Source organism: Macrosteles quadrilineatus, unplaced genomic scaffold (assembly GCF_028750875.1).
Source record: "Macrosteles quadrilineatus isolate MER2022 unplaced genomic scaffold, UCM_ALF_1.0 Scaffold_12__1_contigs__length_5162894, whole genome shotgun sequence".
Taxonomy (NCBI): domain Eukaryota; kingdom Metazoa; phylum Arthropoda; class Insecta; order Hemiptera; family Cicadellidae; genus Macrosteles; species Macrosteles quadrilineatus.
In genome coordinates, this window is record NW_026542605.1 from 2,840,110 (window position 1) to 2,856,820 (window position 16,711).

Here is a 16,711-nt window from a genome sequence, read left to right on the forward strand (position 1 = left end):
AATTTCAATGGGATAAATTTAATTGAATGTCCAAAAAAGTTGCAAGAAGAATGAAACTTTCAGAATATTCAAGATTTTTCTTTACACAAAGATGTTGCATTGGACATTACCTATTAATGTATTATATTATATTAATAATACACAATATATAAAATTAAATAGTAAAACACAAGGAGTGAACAGTGTGCAACTTCCAAATTTGGAGAATTAAGTGAAAATTTACTTTTTGAATTGGACAAGTTGTACAAATGCTTTAAGAGGACAAATCAGTGTAATTTGAAATTTGTTTCAGGTAAAGAAGAGTTTACAGACAACGACTTTAAGTTGTACTGTTCTTGTTGTCAGAGTTTTGCAGAAGAATTCAAAACTCTTTATGAAGACATAACCAAACTATTTTCGGACAGACTTAATGTAAGTCTTTTCTCTGATGTTATTCATTAAAAGATGAGTAGCTCTTAGATATGCTACTGATGTATTTTTGGAAGCTGTATCTAATCCATATGTGGGGCATTAATCTAAAGTGTAAAGTAACAGTACTAACCATTTAGAATATGGTATCTTTGAGTAAATAGGGAGTAAAATGTTTTGCTTAAATAAATTGAAATGCCAGAGTGAAAAGATGTTGCTACTAGACTGCCCATAGTGAGTTTGCCTAATTTTTGTACAAGGAGTAATAGTAATGATTGGAGAAGCCCTTTAAGGGTTCTTTTTAACAGATTACAGTAGATCCCCTCTTAACCAACCCTAACGGGACTGGACCTAAGTCAGATAACTCAAAAGGACGGTTTAAACGGGCAATCCCTTAAAACTTAAAAAAATGGAGTGATATTTGGAATTATATAATCACCATTCTAAAGTCGTGCGGGTATGATTTACAAAATAAATTACACTTATCCCCTTTTTTCTCAAGCAGGCCTATTGCCGATAGAAGAGTCAAAAATAAACACAAAACATGGTAAAGTCAAATAATTTCAAAGGAATAAATTATAGTCCTAGGCAAGAGTCAATAAAATACTATCTTTAATACCTTTAGTAATATTAATTTATGCTTTGCTTTTTTATGGCTTCACGTAATAATTCATAATAGCGATAGCGATTTCATTGTCACTTGGTACAGAAAAAAACACCTGAATACCATGTGAGTTGACGTCATATCAAATGAAGTGCATTGATTGGATGATTAAGGTTGCATAAAAATTTAAATTGATTTATCAGCTTACAACAGCAGATTTGACAAAATAATATAATTAAGTTTGTTAATTTAAAAGTTTGTTAATTGTTTTGGTTTAATGAAAAAATATTGAATTCATATGAATATTTACCTAAATGGATTCATAACCTTAGGTAATATCACCCTCCATCTAATAGGCTGAATGTTTTGTTCAAACAGTAAAGAAATCACTTAAATGTATGGAAAATAAACCTGGGACCATCAATGAAAAAATACATAGATTTCTAAAAAAAATACATAGATTTCTAATGCAGATCCGCCAAGATCCTAATTCAACGGGAACCTCTTCATATTTCCTCATTTTAAATTATTATAATTGTATACATTCGTTTCACTTTCTGCCATGCCTGTCACCAAAGAGCTCTCAATAACACCTCATAAAATTGGTTTAGTGTTATGTATTAGGATCTGCTTTGGCAGTATGCTACTGCTCAGTGTTGCCAAACGTTAGGTAATTATTGAAGAATTAAAACTTGTTTGAGTAGAAATTTGGCAATACCCAAATGGGTTTTTTTTTAAATTTAAGGTTTGATGCTTGGATTGGACATATAGGTCTAATAACATTATGGATTTAACAGAACATTATGGACGAGTGGGAACAGAGGAACGCTGGAAGATGTGGCAGCTATAGTTCTGATGATGAACTTCAACCGGCAGACTTGGCACTGCAGAACATCTACTCCTGTATTGCCTCAGACTAGTGAGTAGAAATCAACTAGGGGTCTGCGGGCCAGACTTTTAAAGTTCGGGTCGGGATTATATTTCTGATGTTTGATGACACTTTCCCTTAGCTGGGCAGAATCAAGTTTTAACCATCCATTCTTGTTGCTATCTACTTTTAGTTGTGTATAAACATTGAGCCACTTTAGTTCTTTTTGGAGATGTTCTGTACGCAAACAAGAAACTTTTAAGTTTTAAGTAAGGATGGGCCGATTCCGATTCTCGATACCTCGTTACCTTCGATACCAGTGGCATCGAAGAACCGCCTATACTCAATACTTTGCTTCATTGTACTCAATACCAATTCTGAAAAGTGAGGTTAATTTGATACTAAACTCAACTGACATTGAAGGTTGTAAAGAGTGGCACATCATAGTTTATTTTGAATACTCTGAAGTCAGCTAATGTAAATAATTCCAAGTTTATTATCTCACATTCGTAATAGTTTTATAATCCAAAATAGCTTGCCTTTGCATTTCACAACGCGTAGCAATGACAGAATGATAAGCTGTGTTCAGTTGACAACAGGACAACAGTGACTAACAGAACACACACCAGAACTCTAGTTGCCGCCATGTTGTCAGATCAAAGGCAATGTTGCCAGATGGTACAAGCATTTAATATATACATATAATACACATAAGGTGTATATTGTCAATGGTACCAGTTTAACTCACGTTTTCTAACTCGAAATTGTGGCATGGCTTATAATTTTTTGTGAAAATGTGGCAAAGCTTATAACTAGAGGTGTGTGGATATCCGAAAAATAGGGTCGGATTCGGTTCGGTTCGGATATCCGTAAACTGAACCGAGCCCAAATTCGATATCCGACACTATCCGTTATATATCCGACTTTTTCGGATAGACAATATATTTTGACGTTTTGGACAGAAAACTAAATCTCCATAACCATCATTAGTTTCCCAGGACAAAATTACAGCAATACGTTCCAACCTAACAGCAAACGGCAAAGAAGCCGTATGATGCAATACAGATAACTAGTTTAGTCGTTATCGGCTATTTTGCTTTACGATTAGATTCATCTGGAACGAACAGACATAAAGCAGAAAAGAACTACCATGGTCAAATTAAAGTCAACTCGTGCTTGTCTTGCTCCTGATACTAGGGGCGTTGCGTATTAGTTTTTTTTTACAGTACTGTTTCAAAGTAGAAAAATCTAGCCTACTACTGTGATGTTACGTTAACAATAAATTTAATGTTTCCCGAAAAAAAGTCAGAATAGAAACAAAAGAAAGGCAACACAATAGAAGGGTGGGAGGGCTTGGGCAATGACCTCAAAAGGAGCGCAGGTATTGAGTCAAGTAGGACCGGAGGGGGAAGGGGTGGGTAAGACCTTGAAGCTATATATAGACTTGCACTACTTCCCTAAACCTAAAGGACTGGCCGGCGAGTGGTATTCAAATCACAGAACAAGATATGTTGTTTTTTGGGTATTCATTGCCCGGTTTGACTTTGGATTGTCTTACTGTGTAGAAACTTTAAATAATAAAAAATAAAGTTAGAACTAACCACGATTATTTAGCATTGATTGTGTACATATTAAATGATTAAACGATAGGGACCGTGGATATATACAAAATTTTGTCATGATTTTAATTTCAACATCAAAATACAATATTGCACAATCGTGATATTTTAGGTCATTGACCTTTATTATGCATCCGGTATTGCTGTTTCAGAAGAGAAGCACGTTGAAAAATTATAAATTGATATTCCCGTAGTTAAAAAGAATTATTTTATAAACCTATAAAACAAAATCATAAAATCTTGCATAAAGATAACAATAATAGAATAATTGTAAAAAGGGTATAAAGATAACAACGTCATTATTCTTTCTCTTTGTTCTTCTATTTCTTGGGTTTCCCTTCATCACGCATTCAACAAGTTGCCATGGTTACTAATCACCCATGTCGTTATCAGCTTTTGTGACATAGCGCACAGCAGGGGGTAAAACTTGACAAAAATCGGTAAATTTTTACCTATTATTTAATTACCAATGAATGTACTTTATTGGTATTTGGTACTGTATTAATAATCAGTCAAAATGGTCGATTTTTGTCAAATTTTATACCAAATTTATTGAAATTTCAAGGTGAATATTAATAAAACAATTATTACCAAATATTTTTATTCATTTAAAAGATTGATTTGTGGTATTGGGTTCCCCACTGAGTGCAGCCAAGCGGCACTAATGAGGGTCGGACCTTCTTGGGGGTGAACAATAGACGGCTTTTATCAGACCCGACCCTCCCCAGTGGTCTGGAGAAAGCTTGTAAACAAACTATTGCACAAGCGTGACTTGACATTGGGCTGCTTCAACTATAATTTTTTCAAATGAACTGTGATGTTTCAAAATCAAAAACAATAATTTGGGACCATACTGCTTAACAATAATGGACTGCAATTAAATGTTGAACATACAATCCATTTTTAACAAACTAAGATTATACGATTAAAATACAATTATAAAAATGATCTTGGTATTTTACTTGGGGTAATGAAGTTATGTAGGCTAGTGTAATTCTCGGTTCATCAAGGTTCTACTGAATTATGTTTGGCAGTGAATAAGAGTAGAATGCAATTTATAAATTCAGGGATGCACACCTTTTACAGAGTTATAAAGCCTAATTGCCCAACATCAAATCGTTAGCTAGAGCCCAGCTTAGTGCATTAGTGATGTTTTCTAAACTTGGCAAACCCGCAAAATGCCGCTTAAGGCCAATAATCCGTTCCAAAAACATAAGGAAATACAATGTGAAAATAAACTTGAGATCGAACTCCTTGTCTTGTGAGAACCAGGAAACAACATAAAACATAACCTCAAGTAAACAAGCCCAAACGTTTGACATCAGTCCTGCTGAGCTAAGGTGTTGTGTGAAGATTTCGGCTGCTAGTTTACTTAATTCAAGCAACCAACTTTTGAAAATAAATGTTGTGAATTGTGATTTTCAAGAGAGAGAAAACTGTGGACTTGGCTAATTTGAAATTCTATAATTCAAAATCGTCATTTAAGTTTATTTACACCTAGCTTTACATTGTTTTATAGGTTAAAAATACATATGCAGCTTATTATTAACCGCGCCGAACTATACGAATCCGAAAATATCCGAATCCGAACCTCCCAATATCCGATCCGATCCGAACCGAGCCTCAACTATCCGATCCGAAATGAAATTTCACTATCCGCACACCTCTACTTATAACTGATTTATAAGCTACTAGCTGTACCCGCGGGCTTTGCCCCGTTTAACTTCATAAGTATTCGTATGGCTCAATTTCGTCCTGGTTGAAGTTCGTTCGCTACGCTCACTCACCTTTAGGTTGGAGCTCGTTTGCTGCGCTCACTTGCCTTCAGGTTAGCTCGTTCGCTACGCTAACTCGCCTCCAGGTTAAAGTTTGTTCGCTACGCTCACTCACCTTTTGGTTGCAAATTAGCTGTTGTCATAAATTTAAAAAAAATAATAGTGCTGCACCCTGTTGGTAATCCTTGTAACTTTAACCCTAGCAGTGGCCAACCGTCGCCTGGTGACGGTATGACGTTGATGCTTAGAATGGCCAATGTCGTCTGGTGACGGTATGGGCCGAAATTTTTTTAACGGTAAAAAAACACTTACAATCAACTCAGATGAGAATAGTATATATACCATTCGAAAGATCACATTCTGAACTTTCATTTGATTACATAAACAAACCCTGTAGCAGGTATATAACAATGTCACGACGATTAGAAATCAAATGAAATTTTGGCGCGGTACGACTTTTGCAGCCGACACTTGGGAACTGGCAAAACACGTCTTGTTTGGCATTACCCTGCTCGGGTAATTTTCGTCTTTGGATGTTGCGGGTGGTACCACTGGATAGCCATTGATTTTATCTTCATTGTGGTAGTGATATTTATAACTAAATATTGATTGCACAATCGGTACGATTTTATGAAAACAGCTGTTTTCGAAATTTCTAACAAATGGCCAACAGTCGTCTGGTGACAGTATGGAAAATACGAATTATATACAGTGAAAGTTATTATTACTAGTCATATAGTATATCATTTTGAAGAGGAAGAAATTTAGATTCAGAGAGTGGCAGCCCTGCACTCAGGGTTATTTCTGTATGCTCGCATGTAGACGACAAGTGAGTCATTACTGCTACAGTCTGTCAGCTGTCTTGTATTGCCATTGTTTGTTTGTGTTGTTGCCGGTAATAGTTTTATCCGCGATTTATTACTAAATATGTTATTAGTTTCGTAGTGTTAGTGTTAGTGAAGTGTTGTGTGTGTGTATAACAGTAATCTTCATGCATAAATATTACTGAATTGTGTGAAATAGTGTTCATAAAAGGTTGTATTTTGTTAGCATCATGTCCTAAAATGACGATTCTGACATTCAGAGATTGTTGTACCTATATAATGATATACCCAAGGTGTTATACATTTTTATAAAGGTAAATGAATACACTACAACATGTTTATAATTGTTTGGGGGTAAAAAATTTTGTAAAAAAGTTATAGCCTATACTAAATAGGCCTACTACTGTATTTTGTTAGCATCATGTTCAAAAATGACGATTCTGACATTCAGAGGTGCTATATATGCTATATAATGATTTACCCAAGGTGTTATACATTTTTATAAAGGTAAATGAATACACTACAACATGTTTATATTGGTTTGGGTGTAAAAAATTTGGTAAAAAAATTATATAGGCTACTAAATACTGTACACTCCATTTTCTGGAAATGCGCAAAAAATTCAAAACGTTCTCAAATTGATACATAATCATAGGTGAAAATAACTTTTTACCATCATACTTATGACTTTTTTGGATTCCTTACTTCATTAGCTTTACAAATATGTAGGCTACATATCATCAGCCTACATAATGTTTCACAACACAAGCAAACACTGTAGGCTATAGTTTACACTTATTTGCGGTTTTGCGGTTATTGTATTATTATGTCCCTATTACGTACCTACAAAAAAAATATTTCTAACATGTTATACATTTTTATGTAGGTAATTGAATACACTACAAGATTATTATGTTGGTTTTGAAGTAAACAAATTTGGTACAAAAGTTGTATACTAAGTACTGTGAATTTTTTTCTCGAGAAATCGCTAAAATATAAAAACATTATTTTATATACGTATGTTTATAGGTAAAAAATTATTTTTACCATAAACTTTATGACTTTTTTGGATTCCTTACTTCATTAGCTTTACAAATATGTAGGCTACATATCATCAGCCTACATAATGTTTCACAACACAAGCAAACACTGTAGGCTATAGTTTACACTTATTTGCGGTTTTGCGGTTATTGTATTATTATGTCCCTATTACGTACCTACAAAAAAAAAATATTTCTAACATGTTATACATTTTTATGTAGTTAATTGAATACACTACAAGATTATTATGTTGGTTTGAAGTAAACAAATTTGGTACAAAAGTTGTATACTAAGTACTGTGAATTTTTTTCTCGAGAAATCGCTAAAATATAAAAACATTATTTTATATACGTATGTTTATAGGTAAAAAATTATTTTTACCATAAACTTTATGACTTTTTTGATTCCTTACTTCATTAGCTTTACAAACATGTATATATCATTATTAGTATACACATATATTATAGAACTTTTTACAACATAAACTAACACTGTACGGTTTTCAATTTTTTCGGTTCTCCGTTTGTCATTATATTTCGCCCCAAAAACTTATAAAAAAAAATATTTTCCTAACATGTTATATATTTCTATGTAGGGAATTAGATTGTCTACAAAATGTATATAATGAATTTCCCATAAAAAAATCCGTAGAAAAAAAATGCAGAGGCCGCTTTTGAAATTTAAAAAAAAAAATTCAATTTTTTTTATTTTTTTCACTTTACCGATAAAATACACTGTCTAAATCATTATGATATTACTATTTCTAGATTCTCCTGTTCTTTCCGAACAAAATGAATATGAGGTTGGCTAGGTTTACTTGTACGGTTGAATTTTTACGAATTTTCATAAAATGGTCTGCAAAATCGCCAAAATGGGTTGGCCATTCCCCACTTCTAACATTGGCCACTGCTAGGGTTAATGCTATTGAACATCACAGAATAGAACCAACTTGTTTAATTGAAACAGCTGTTAAGATTCATTAATTCCTTTTGAATGTGAAAAATCATAAGGTTAACATGGGAAACTCCAGAGCCACTGGGGTGGAGCCCGGAAGCCCGATCAGAATAAAAACTACTTAGTTTTCCTATTTAATGCCCAAAGAATCGGTGTACCGAATTTCAGCCTCCTAGGTAAATGGGAAGTAGGAGAATTAGTGATGAGTGAGTGAGTCAGTCAGTCAGTCAGTCAGTCAGTCAGTGAGTCAGTGAGGGCTTTGCCTTATATATATATAGATGCCACATTTTCAAGATTATAAGCTATGGAACAAATTCACGATTATAAGCTATTACATTATAAGATATGAGACCCCACAAACTGTTCAGCTAACTCAGGGCTTCATAGTGACTATTGTAGAAAGTCATTTAGTGGTTTATTTTTATCGTTATTTTATGTTGTTTCTCTCTGACTGAACTGAAACAGCTGTCGTGAGTTTGCAATAATGGCAAATCAATTGTTTAACCTATGTTTTAGATTTGTGTTGTTGTTTGTTTGCTGTGCGTGCGTAGTGAGTTGTTCAAAATTGATTATGATCTCCAACTCCGTTCTAGTGATGTGACGAACTCCATGACTTTTATGTGATTCTTTAAAAGTGATATTGATGATGACTTTGAGTTCATTAACTCAAGCAATATGGAACATTCATTGTAGGCCTAGATGTATGAATTCTTATGCAAACAAAAAACTCAGTGAACATTTCAGGCCTAAGTTACCTAAACCGGTAATTCTTGTCTCAATTTAATTTAATAAAATATGTTAAAATGCATGTCTTCTTGAAGTAGCCTATCTTATTTTCCTTATAGTTAGCCTATAAGGAAAACATTACTAATCGATGTAACTTTAATCAATAGCAATGCAAGTTATCTTATTGTATAAAGATTAAATAAAAATAACATACTCCTTTATTTGTAGGGATAGCGAGAAGCACACATAAGTTGTATGTGTTATTAAATTAATTTTTAACAGGTTGTAGGTATCGAGTGCGGGATCGAGAATCGAAACCAAAATTGTAGAATCGGAATCAACCAATTTAGGAATCGGCCCATCACTACTTTTAAGCTTTCTTGGAGGGTTCCTATGTTCTGTGATGCACACTTACGTTCTTTGAATGTTCAAACACACCGTTCTACCTACCCATTGCTTTTTGGGTGATATCGTGTTATATGGCGTGCTTGATATTAAGGTTTTTGCAGAACGTCTGGAACTCATGAGATGTCAACTGAGGACTGTTGTCTCTGACGATGGTTTTGGGATAGCCTAATCTTGAGAACAATTCTTTTAAGGCATTGCTAGTGGCTTTTGTAGTTGTTATTGACATGGGTATCACTTCTAGCCATTTTGATCGTTTGTCTACAACAATCAACCACATTTTACCTAAGAATGGCCTGAGTCTATGTTGATTCTTGACCCAACTTCTGTTGGGACGGTCCACAAGAAGAGTGGTATCTCCGTGTCTTTAGGCCTGTTCTCTTGACAACCAACTCAATGTTTTGTATGCTCTTCCAGGTCTTTATCCAGCCTAGGCCACCAAACTTGAAATCTCGCTTTGCCTTTCATGGCGACTATTCCTGGATGTCCCTTGTGGACTACTTCCATTACTCTTGGTCTCAGTTTTGAAGGTATTTCTATGCGACCGAACCAGAGTAATATTCCATTTTTCGAAAGAAAGTTCTTCACGCTTGTTATGATAATGTAAAACTTCTTTATTGTTGGTTACATTTTCTGGACAACCACTTTTATGGTAGTTTATTACTTTAGCGAAGTAGTGTGTCTTGTTTCGTTGCTTCTTGCAAGCTCTTTGAGGTCAATGGTAAATCCTGAGACCTGAGATGGAATAGATGAGCTCCGTTGCAATCTCCTAGGCGTTCTTCGTTTGACAATTTTTTATTCAAGAGGAAGTGTTCACACGAGTGGTAGTGTTCGGTTGCCAAGTAACTGTACACTTCAGCACCTGGTGATAAAGGAGGATTGAACTTAAGTACCCAGTCCAACCCGAATAGAGAAACATAATTTTTCTTGAAATTAGCTTTAATTTTTTTTAACTACCAAATGCAAGAACACCAACCGATGTTTCCCCTAGTGTTTCAATTTGCACCCTCGTGTAGGCAGTAAGATTTTCACAGGGGTAAACTGTTGGTGATCCAATTGATTTCCACAGTTTTTCTCCAATTATGCTGTAAGCTGCCCCTGGATCATAAATAATTTTTACCTTACGTTTGTTCATTTCAACATTGATCATTACTTTGGAACCTTTTCCAATGTTCGTATTCGGTCAATGTCTGAATACGAAACATTATCCTCATCCAAAAAATTTTCGATTTGATTTAACTGTTTTGGTCTAGCAACAACCGCATTCCCTGCCTTCAAACATGCACCAGAAAAATGATTATTACCATTACAAGCTTTACAAACAGCACCCATAGCAGGGCAATCCTCGTGATTTGCATGTCTCTTGTTACCGCATTTAAAACAGTGTATTCCCTTGTTGAGTTTTAGAATAGAGCTGTTTCTAGTATTTATTTGTTTTAGTCTGATTTTTCTAGTCTTGTGTGGATGTGTCGGTTTGTCTTGTGTATTGGGGATTTTACTCTGTTAATTTTTATATTGTGTATTTCCTGTTGTTGAGTGTCGAGATTTTCAAGTAATGTCGTCGACTTGACAACGCTGGAAAAAGGCGTGTTTGTAGATGCGTGAAGTCTTAAAAGTTCAAACTGCCATTTATCATTGTTAATTCCTTGGATTAACATGTTAATATCTCCATAGTATACAATTTTAAAAAAAACCATAAAAAGCTATTAGGATTTACATAATCCACCAAAAACGTGAACTGGGATTGTAAAGCAACATACTCATCTGAAATTGCATGATTGTGCCATGTTCATTAGCCTACGGATGGAAGTGATTGAACTTACTTACCAATTATTTCTGATCTTCTCTCTTGAGCACCCATTATAAAAAATGATCATTAAGTAGCCAAGTGGTAGAAGACGGCAGATGCCATCCCTTAAAATATTAAGTGAAACTCGATTGCAAGTAATCGTTCCTTTGTCAATAAAAGGTTAAATTATGTGTCCGCCAGTCGATCCTTATGTGCTGTGTCCTATTACAGGATATGCATTTCGGCAGAATAAATTGCCATCATCAGCCCTAATATAAGATCTTGATCTTCCCCGTTGGGTGCGTCTTGAAGTTTTGAAACACGTACACGAACTTAACACTTATATACATTACGAATAAAAGACAAATACACTGTAGGCCTACTTTTATTTTAGTTACTACGGACATGTAGACACGCGTCGGTCGTGTGTCGAGTCTCGACTGGGGTCAGACGTTACTTGCAGAGTTGACCTTTGTCCTGTCTCCGTCCTTTGTAGCTACAGGTGGCGTTTCATTTAATTTTAACAATGATTCCAGGCACGTTTTTGACCCTGTTAGCGCCCTAGGCACAACTTATAGTAGCGCCCCTTTGCAATATATATATATATAAGGGTGACCACCGACCGGGAAATCCGGGAATCATGCGGGAATTTTATGAACTGGGAATTATGTGTGAATTTTGTATTTCTACCTGGAGTTTTCAAATTACCGCGATCGCGCATGACAACAGTTTCCGTGACCGCGGGAGACGATATTAAGTTATGTCTACACTCGGCCGCGAGATATTCAGAATATTGCCACGATCACGGAAGACGATGATAATGTCCACACAACCGCGCGAAACAGCAAGAATTTTACCGCGATCGCGGAAGACTATGATGATCTCCACACAACTGCGGAACATGATTAACATTTTGCTGCAATCGCGGGAGACGATTACCATGTATACACGACCGCGGGAGACGGTTACGATGTCTACAGGACCGCGGGAGATACAATAAAGATTTACTCGGCCGCGAGGGACGATCGGAATTATGCCACGATCGCACAAGACAATGATAATGTCCACATGACCGCGGGAAAAAATCAGAATTTTGCCTCATTCACGGAAGACTATGATCTCCATATGTCCACAGGGGATGATTACAATTTTTCCACAATCGCAGGAGACGATTACGATGTCTACAGGACCGCGGGAGATACAATCATTATTTATACACGGCCGCGAGGGATGATCAGAATATTGCCGCGATCACGGAAGACGATGATAATGGCCACACGATCGCGGGAAAAGTTCAGTACTTTGCCTAATTTGCGGAAGAGGATGATGATCTCCACAAGACCGAGGGAGATGATTACCATTTTGTCACAATCGTGGGAGGCGATTAATATGTTCACACGACTAACGGGGGACGATATAATGATGTCTTCACGGCCGCGAGGGGTGGTCAGTATTTGACCGCGATCGCGCAAGACGAAGATAATGTCCTTACTACCGCGGGAAAAGATCAGAATTTTGCCCCATTCGCGGTAGACGATGATAATCTCCTCACGACCGCGGGATATGCTCATATTGCTTCGATCATGGAAGACGATAATTATGTCTAAACGACCTGACCGCTGAAAATAGTAAGAATCTCGCCGCAAATGCGGGAGACGATTACGATGTCTACACGGCCGCGAGGGATTATCAGAAGTTTACCGCAATCGCATGCAAACAACCACAAATTTTTTTCATTTTCCAAATTGGCGCCCCCCAAAAAAATCAATTGCCTCGCGCCCTAGGCACGTGCCTACCATGCCTATTCGGTAAATCGGCCCTGAATGATTTGAATAATATGTTGGATTGTAGTGTACTTTTATCGTTCAGGAGGTTGTGGGGGCTGGTTTTAGATGCTCTATAAATTTCATATTGCTCTAGTGATGACATTACTCGACTTTTTCTACAAATGTGTAAAGGTTTTAAATTTTCATTTAGGCTGGAATAACTGTGATTGCTGCTAATTAGGTGCTCGGCAAAATTGGATTGTTGTGTTAAACTATTTTTGGGAAGGTGTTCTTTAAACCTCTTGATAAATGGTCTGCCAGTCTGTCCAATATAGAATTTATTACAGTCACTGCATGTTATTTTGTACACTCCGGATTTGTCACTCAGGTTTTTAACACTTTGTTAGGCTTTAGGTTTAAGGAGATTTTGGACTTCTAAATGCTACAGTTTTTCCATGGTTTTTCAATTCATTTTTTAGAGTGTGGGTGATTTTTTTTCCGTATTCAACTGAGACAAATTCTGTTTTTAATTTAGGCTTTGGATCTGCGGTCTCTTTACTAATTTTCTTTCTATGTTTGCTGATTAATGTGTCGATGATGTTAGGATTAAATCCATTATTGACAGCTATATATTTTATGACATTTCTCTCATTCTCGAAGTTTACGGCACTAAGTGGTACTGAGAGCAATCTATGCACAAAACTATAATAAGCTGCCAATTTATGTGCTAGAGGGTGGTGGGAGGTTTCATGGATGGTTGTGTCTGTTGCTGTGGGCTTCCTGAATATGTTGAATGAAATATTTTCTTCGTTTTTTATTAAAGATAAATCTAAAAAATTAAGTTTGTTATTAGCTTCTAATTCAGTGGTGAAACTTAGTTTAGGGTGGAAGCTGTTCATGTAGTTGCTGAAAAGTTGAAATTGCCTGCTATTACCATCATACAAGGTCACAATGTCATCCACGTATCTGTAATAAAAAATTATTTTGCTTTTGTACTTGTTTTTGTCATTTTTCCACAAATGTTTATTTTCAATGTGGTTTAGAAAAACTTCTGCAAGAATACTTTGATAGGGGTGACCCCATCGCAAGTCCTTCATTTTGAGAGTAATATCTATTGTCAAACTGGAAATAATTTTGGTTTAATACGGTCCTTAGTAAAAACATTAGTTCATTGATTTCCTCTGTGTTTAAGCTGGATTCATTTTTTAAATTGTCTTGTAGGATTTCTAGTGTTTCACTGATAGGAACGTTGGTGTATAGGCTACTTATATCTAATGAAGCTAACGTATATCTTGGGTTTAATGTGATAGTTCTTATTTTATTGATTAGATCTAAACTATTTTTCAGGCTGTGACTGTTTTCTAAAGTTACATGTGTTTTGACAATGCATTCTAGTTTTTTGGCTAATTTGTAAGCGGGAGCGGGCATGTAGTTAACCAGGGGTCTAATTGGGTTGCTTTCTTTATGTAGCTTTGGTAGGCCTTTTAGGCGGGGAGCTTGGGGATTAATTGGTTTAAACTCTCTGATTTCCCTGTCAGTTAACAAAAGCTTACTGTTGGATAAAGCCTTATTCAACTCTTTGGTGTACTTGGCTGTCGGGTCCTGTGGTAGTTGGTTGATTAGATTGTTATCAATAAAATCCAAAACTTTGTTATTGTATTCGGCTTGGTTCATTATCACTAAAGTATTACCTTTGTCTGCTTTTGTAATGATAAGGTCGTTATCTGTTATCTTTTCTCGGATATGTTTTAGGATTAGGCTTTCTTTTTTATATAAGCAACTATATTTGAGTTTCCTAGGATTTTTTACTGCTTTTTTCAGTTTTTTATTTACCATTACTCTGACTGTATTCTGATCATTTGCATCACTGAGACTTTGAATTGTTGCGTCAGCATTGATAATTTCTGAAAATAGTCCTTTCATGTTTTTTTGAGGCAAACTATACTTGAGGCCTTTGTTTAGCAAATTCATCTCATCAGGATTAAAAACTATGTCAGTAAGGTTAATTGTCCTTGGGTAAAACTTATGGCTAACCTTATTAAGATCAAAGTCGTGTTTTTTATTTTAAAGGGATTCTAGTTTTTTGTTCAAAACCTTCTTTTTGCTTAGGATATCTCTGCTGATTTGTGATTCTATTGTAAACAAGACATTACTGAGTTGTGCCGGATGGATGAGGTTAAGCATCTCAATGTGAGATTTAAGTAGCAGTTTATTTAACATAGACTTTTTGCAGTGTTGATATTTTATTTCTTGTTTTAACCAAGATTGTTCTGCTATTAATTTTGCCTTTTTTGCTGCAAATGAGTTGTTTTTTATTTTCACAGATATGTACTTAGGTATAACGTTGTTTTGTACACATTTAGTTTTAAACTTTATGTTTTGTATGGTCTTCAAAACTTTCAATTTCAAGTTCTTATATTTGTATTGACATATTGACGTTCCTTTGTCATTGATATTCTGAACACATTATATAATATACCTACTGTTATGTAGTTGCTGAGAAACCGATTTTAAAAACATAAAAAAATTGAGTAAATCTTGATTTTTAAATTCATTTAACTTTTACTTTTTTTTCTTTTCTTATTAGATGGCGACCATACAAAGTACGTATTTTAAGCCAAGTATGAATGGAGATGAATGTAGGATGAGTGGCGTGATCTTGTAGTCTTGTTAGTGACTAAGGCCGACATTCCTAGATACAGGTTAATTAATAGCCCATACAGCTAATGGCAACTAAGGGACCTACAGTTTATAGTGGAATCCGAACCACATTTTTGCCTTTTGGTATATACGAATTGGTCTAATTATCAGGATAGTACTGCGGATAGTTGTAGAACTCACTCGTGCGGATGTTAATCCACACCAGAGAGTATCGCAACCACAGTGCATGCCTATAAATATCCACAATTCGTGACCTCCTAGTAGCTGGATTACAGGAAGACGCACCCGTCCCAGTCAAAAGAGTGTTATGCAGTTAAACAAAACACCAATTAATTTTCAAGCCACAAAATAATGCAAATATTTTTATTTCAATTCAATACAACCAACTGTTCTTTTAGTTTAGTTAATAGTATAATATTTGTAAATATCCATCTGTTTAAATGTAAACAAATAATTTGTACATAAGGATAATATAGGAACTTCAGAGGCCACTCTGATGGAATTTCTTGAAAACACTCCTTATTTATTGCACACCTAGAGCCTAATGTGAATCTCCATGCCAATTCCTGAGTTCTTATGGTTAGTACCTTTTGAGGTACATTGATCAGTGAGTCAGTGAATGGTATTTGACTTTTATAAGTATAGATTCGATATTTACTTCTTACATTAAGAAACTTTAGGTTTGTTCAAAAATGATATTGATGGTACAGTTTGTGTTTCTTTTTTAGTGACAAGTGGAAAAAGAGTCTTGAAGGAATGAGTGAAGATGACAAGAAAAAGCAGCAATGTAATCTCAAAGAATTCTTTTTTAAAATAGATAAAGTTCTACGGCCATTAAGAAAGTGAGTGTTAGTTCTAGTTATACCACCAAAGTTAAGTATGTTTCAAATTAATAAAATCTACAAGTTAATTTATTTCAATTTTTTAGTAAATTATGTACAAGTAAGTATTGGTTTTGTTTATAGGTATTCTAACCATTTTATGTGTTCTTTTACCCAAGTAAATAAATAAAACAACAAGTTGTTGAAAAGTTACTGTAATGTTGCTTTTTTTTGTTATTAAAACAGGCTTGATAGAAACCGTTGGAGATGGAACCAAACTTAAGATGTAGGAAAGTTTGTTTTAACACATTGACTGCTAAAAAAATTTGTAATACACTGCTACATGGCTAAAAATATTTATTAATGATTAACATACCTTATGGTTTTGGAAGGTCAGATGTGCAGAGGAAACACTTTTTTGAGCCACTTCCGGTCTCTATGATGACGTCA

General features: G+C 35.2%; 1 protein-coding gene across 2 annotated transcripts in view; it reads left to right on the forward strand.

Moving 5' to 3' along the window:
• Positions 1–16,711, forward strand: part of LOC129004852 (uncharacterized) — an 87,472-nt gene that overhangs the window by 54,485 nt on the left and 16,276 nt on the right. For both annotated transcript variants that reach the window (XM_054433525.1, XM_054433526.1), the window contains 3 exons: positions 293–411; positions 1,810–1,931; positions 16,169–16,282. In XM_054433525.1, the coding sequence (XP_054289500.1) occupies positions 293–411; positions 1,810–1,931; positions 16,169–16,282 (355 nt within the window). The remainder of the gene's footprint in view (positions 1–292; positions 412–1,809; positions 1,932–16,168; positions 16,283–16,711) is intronic.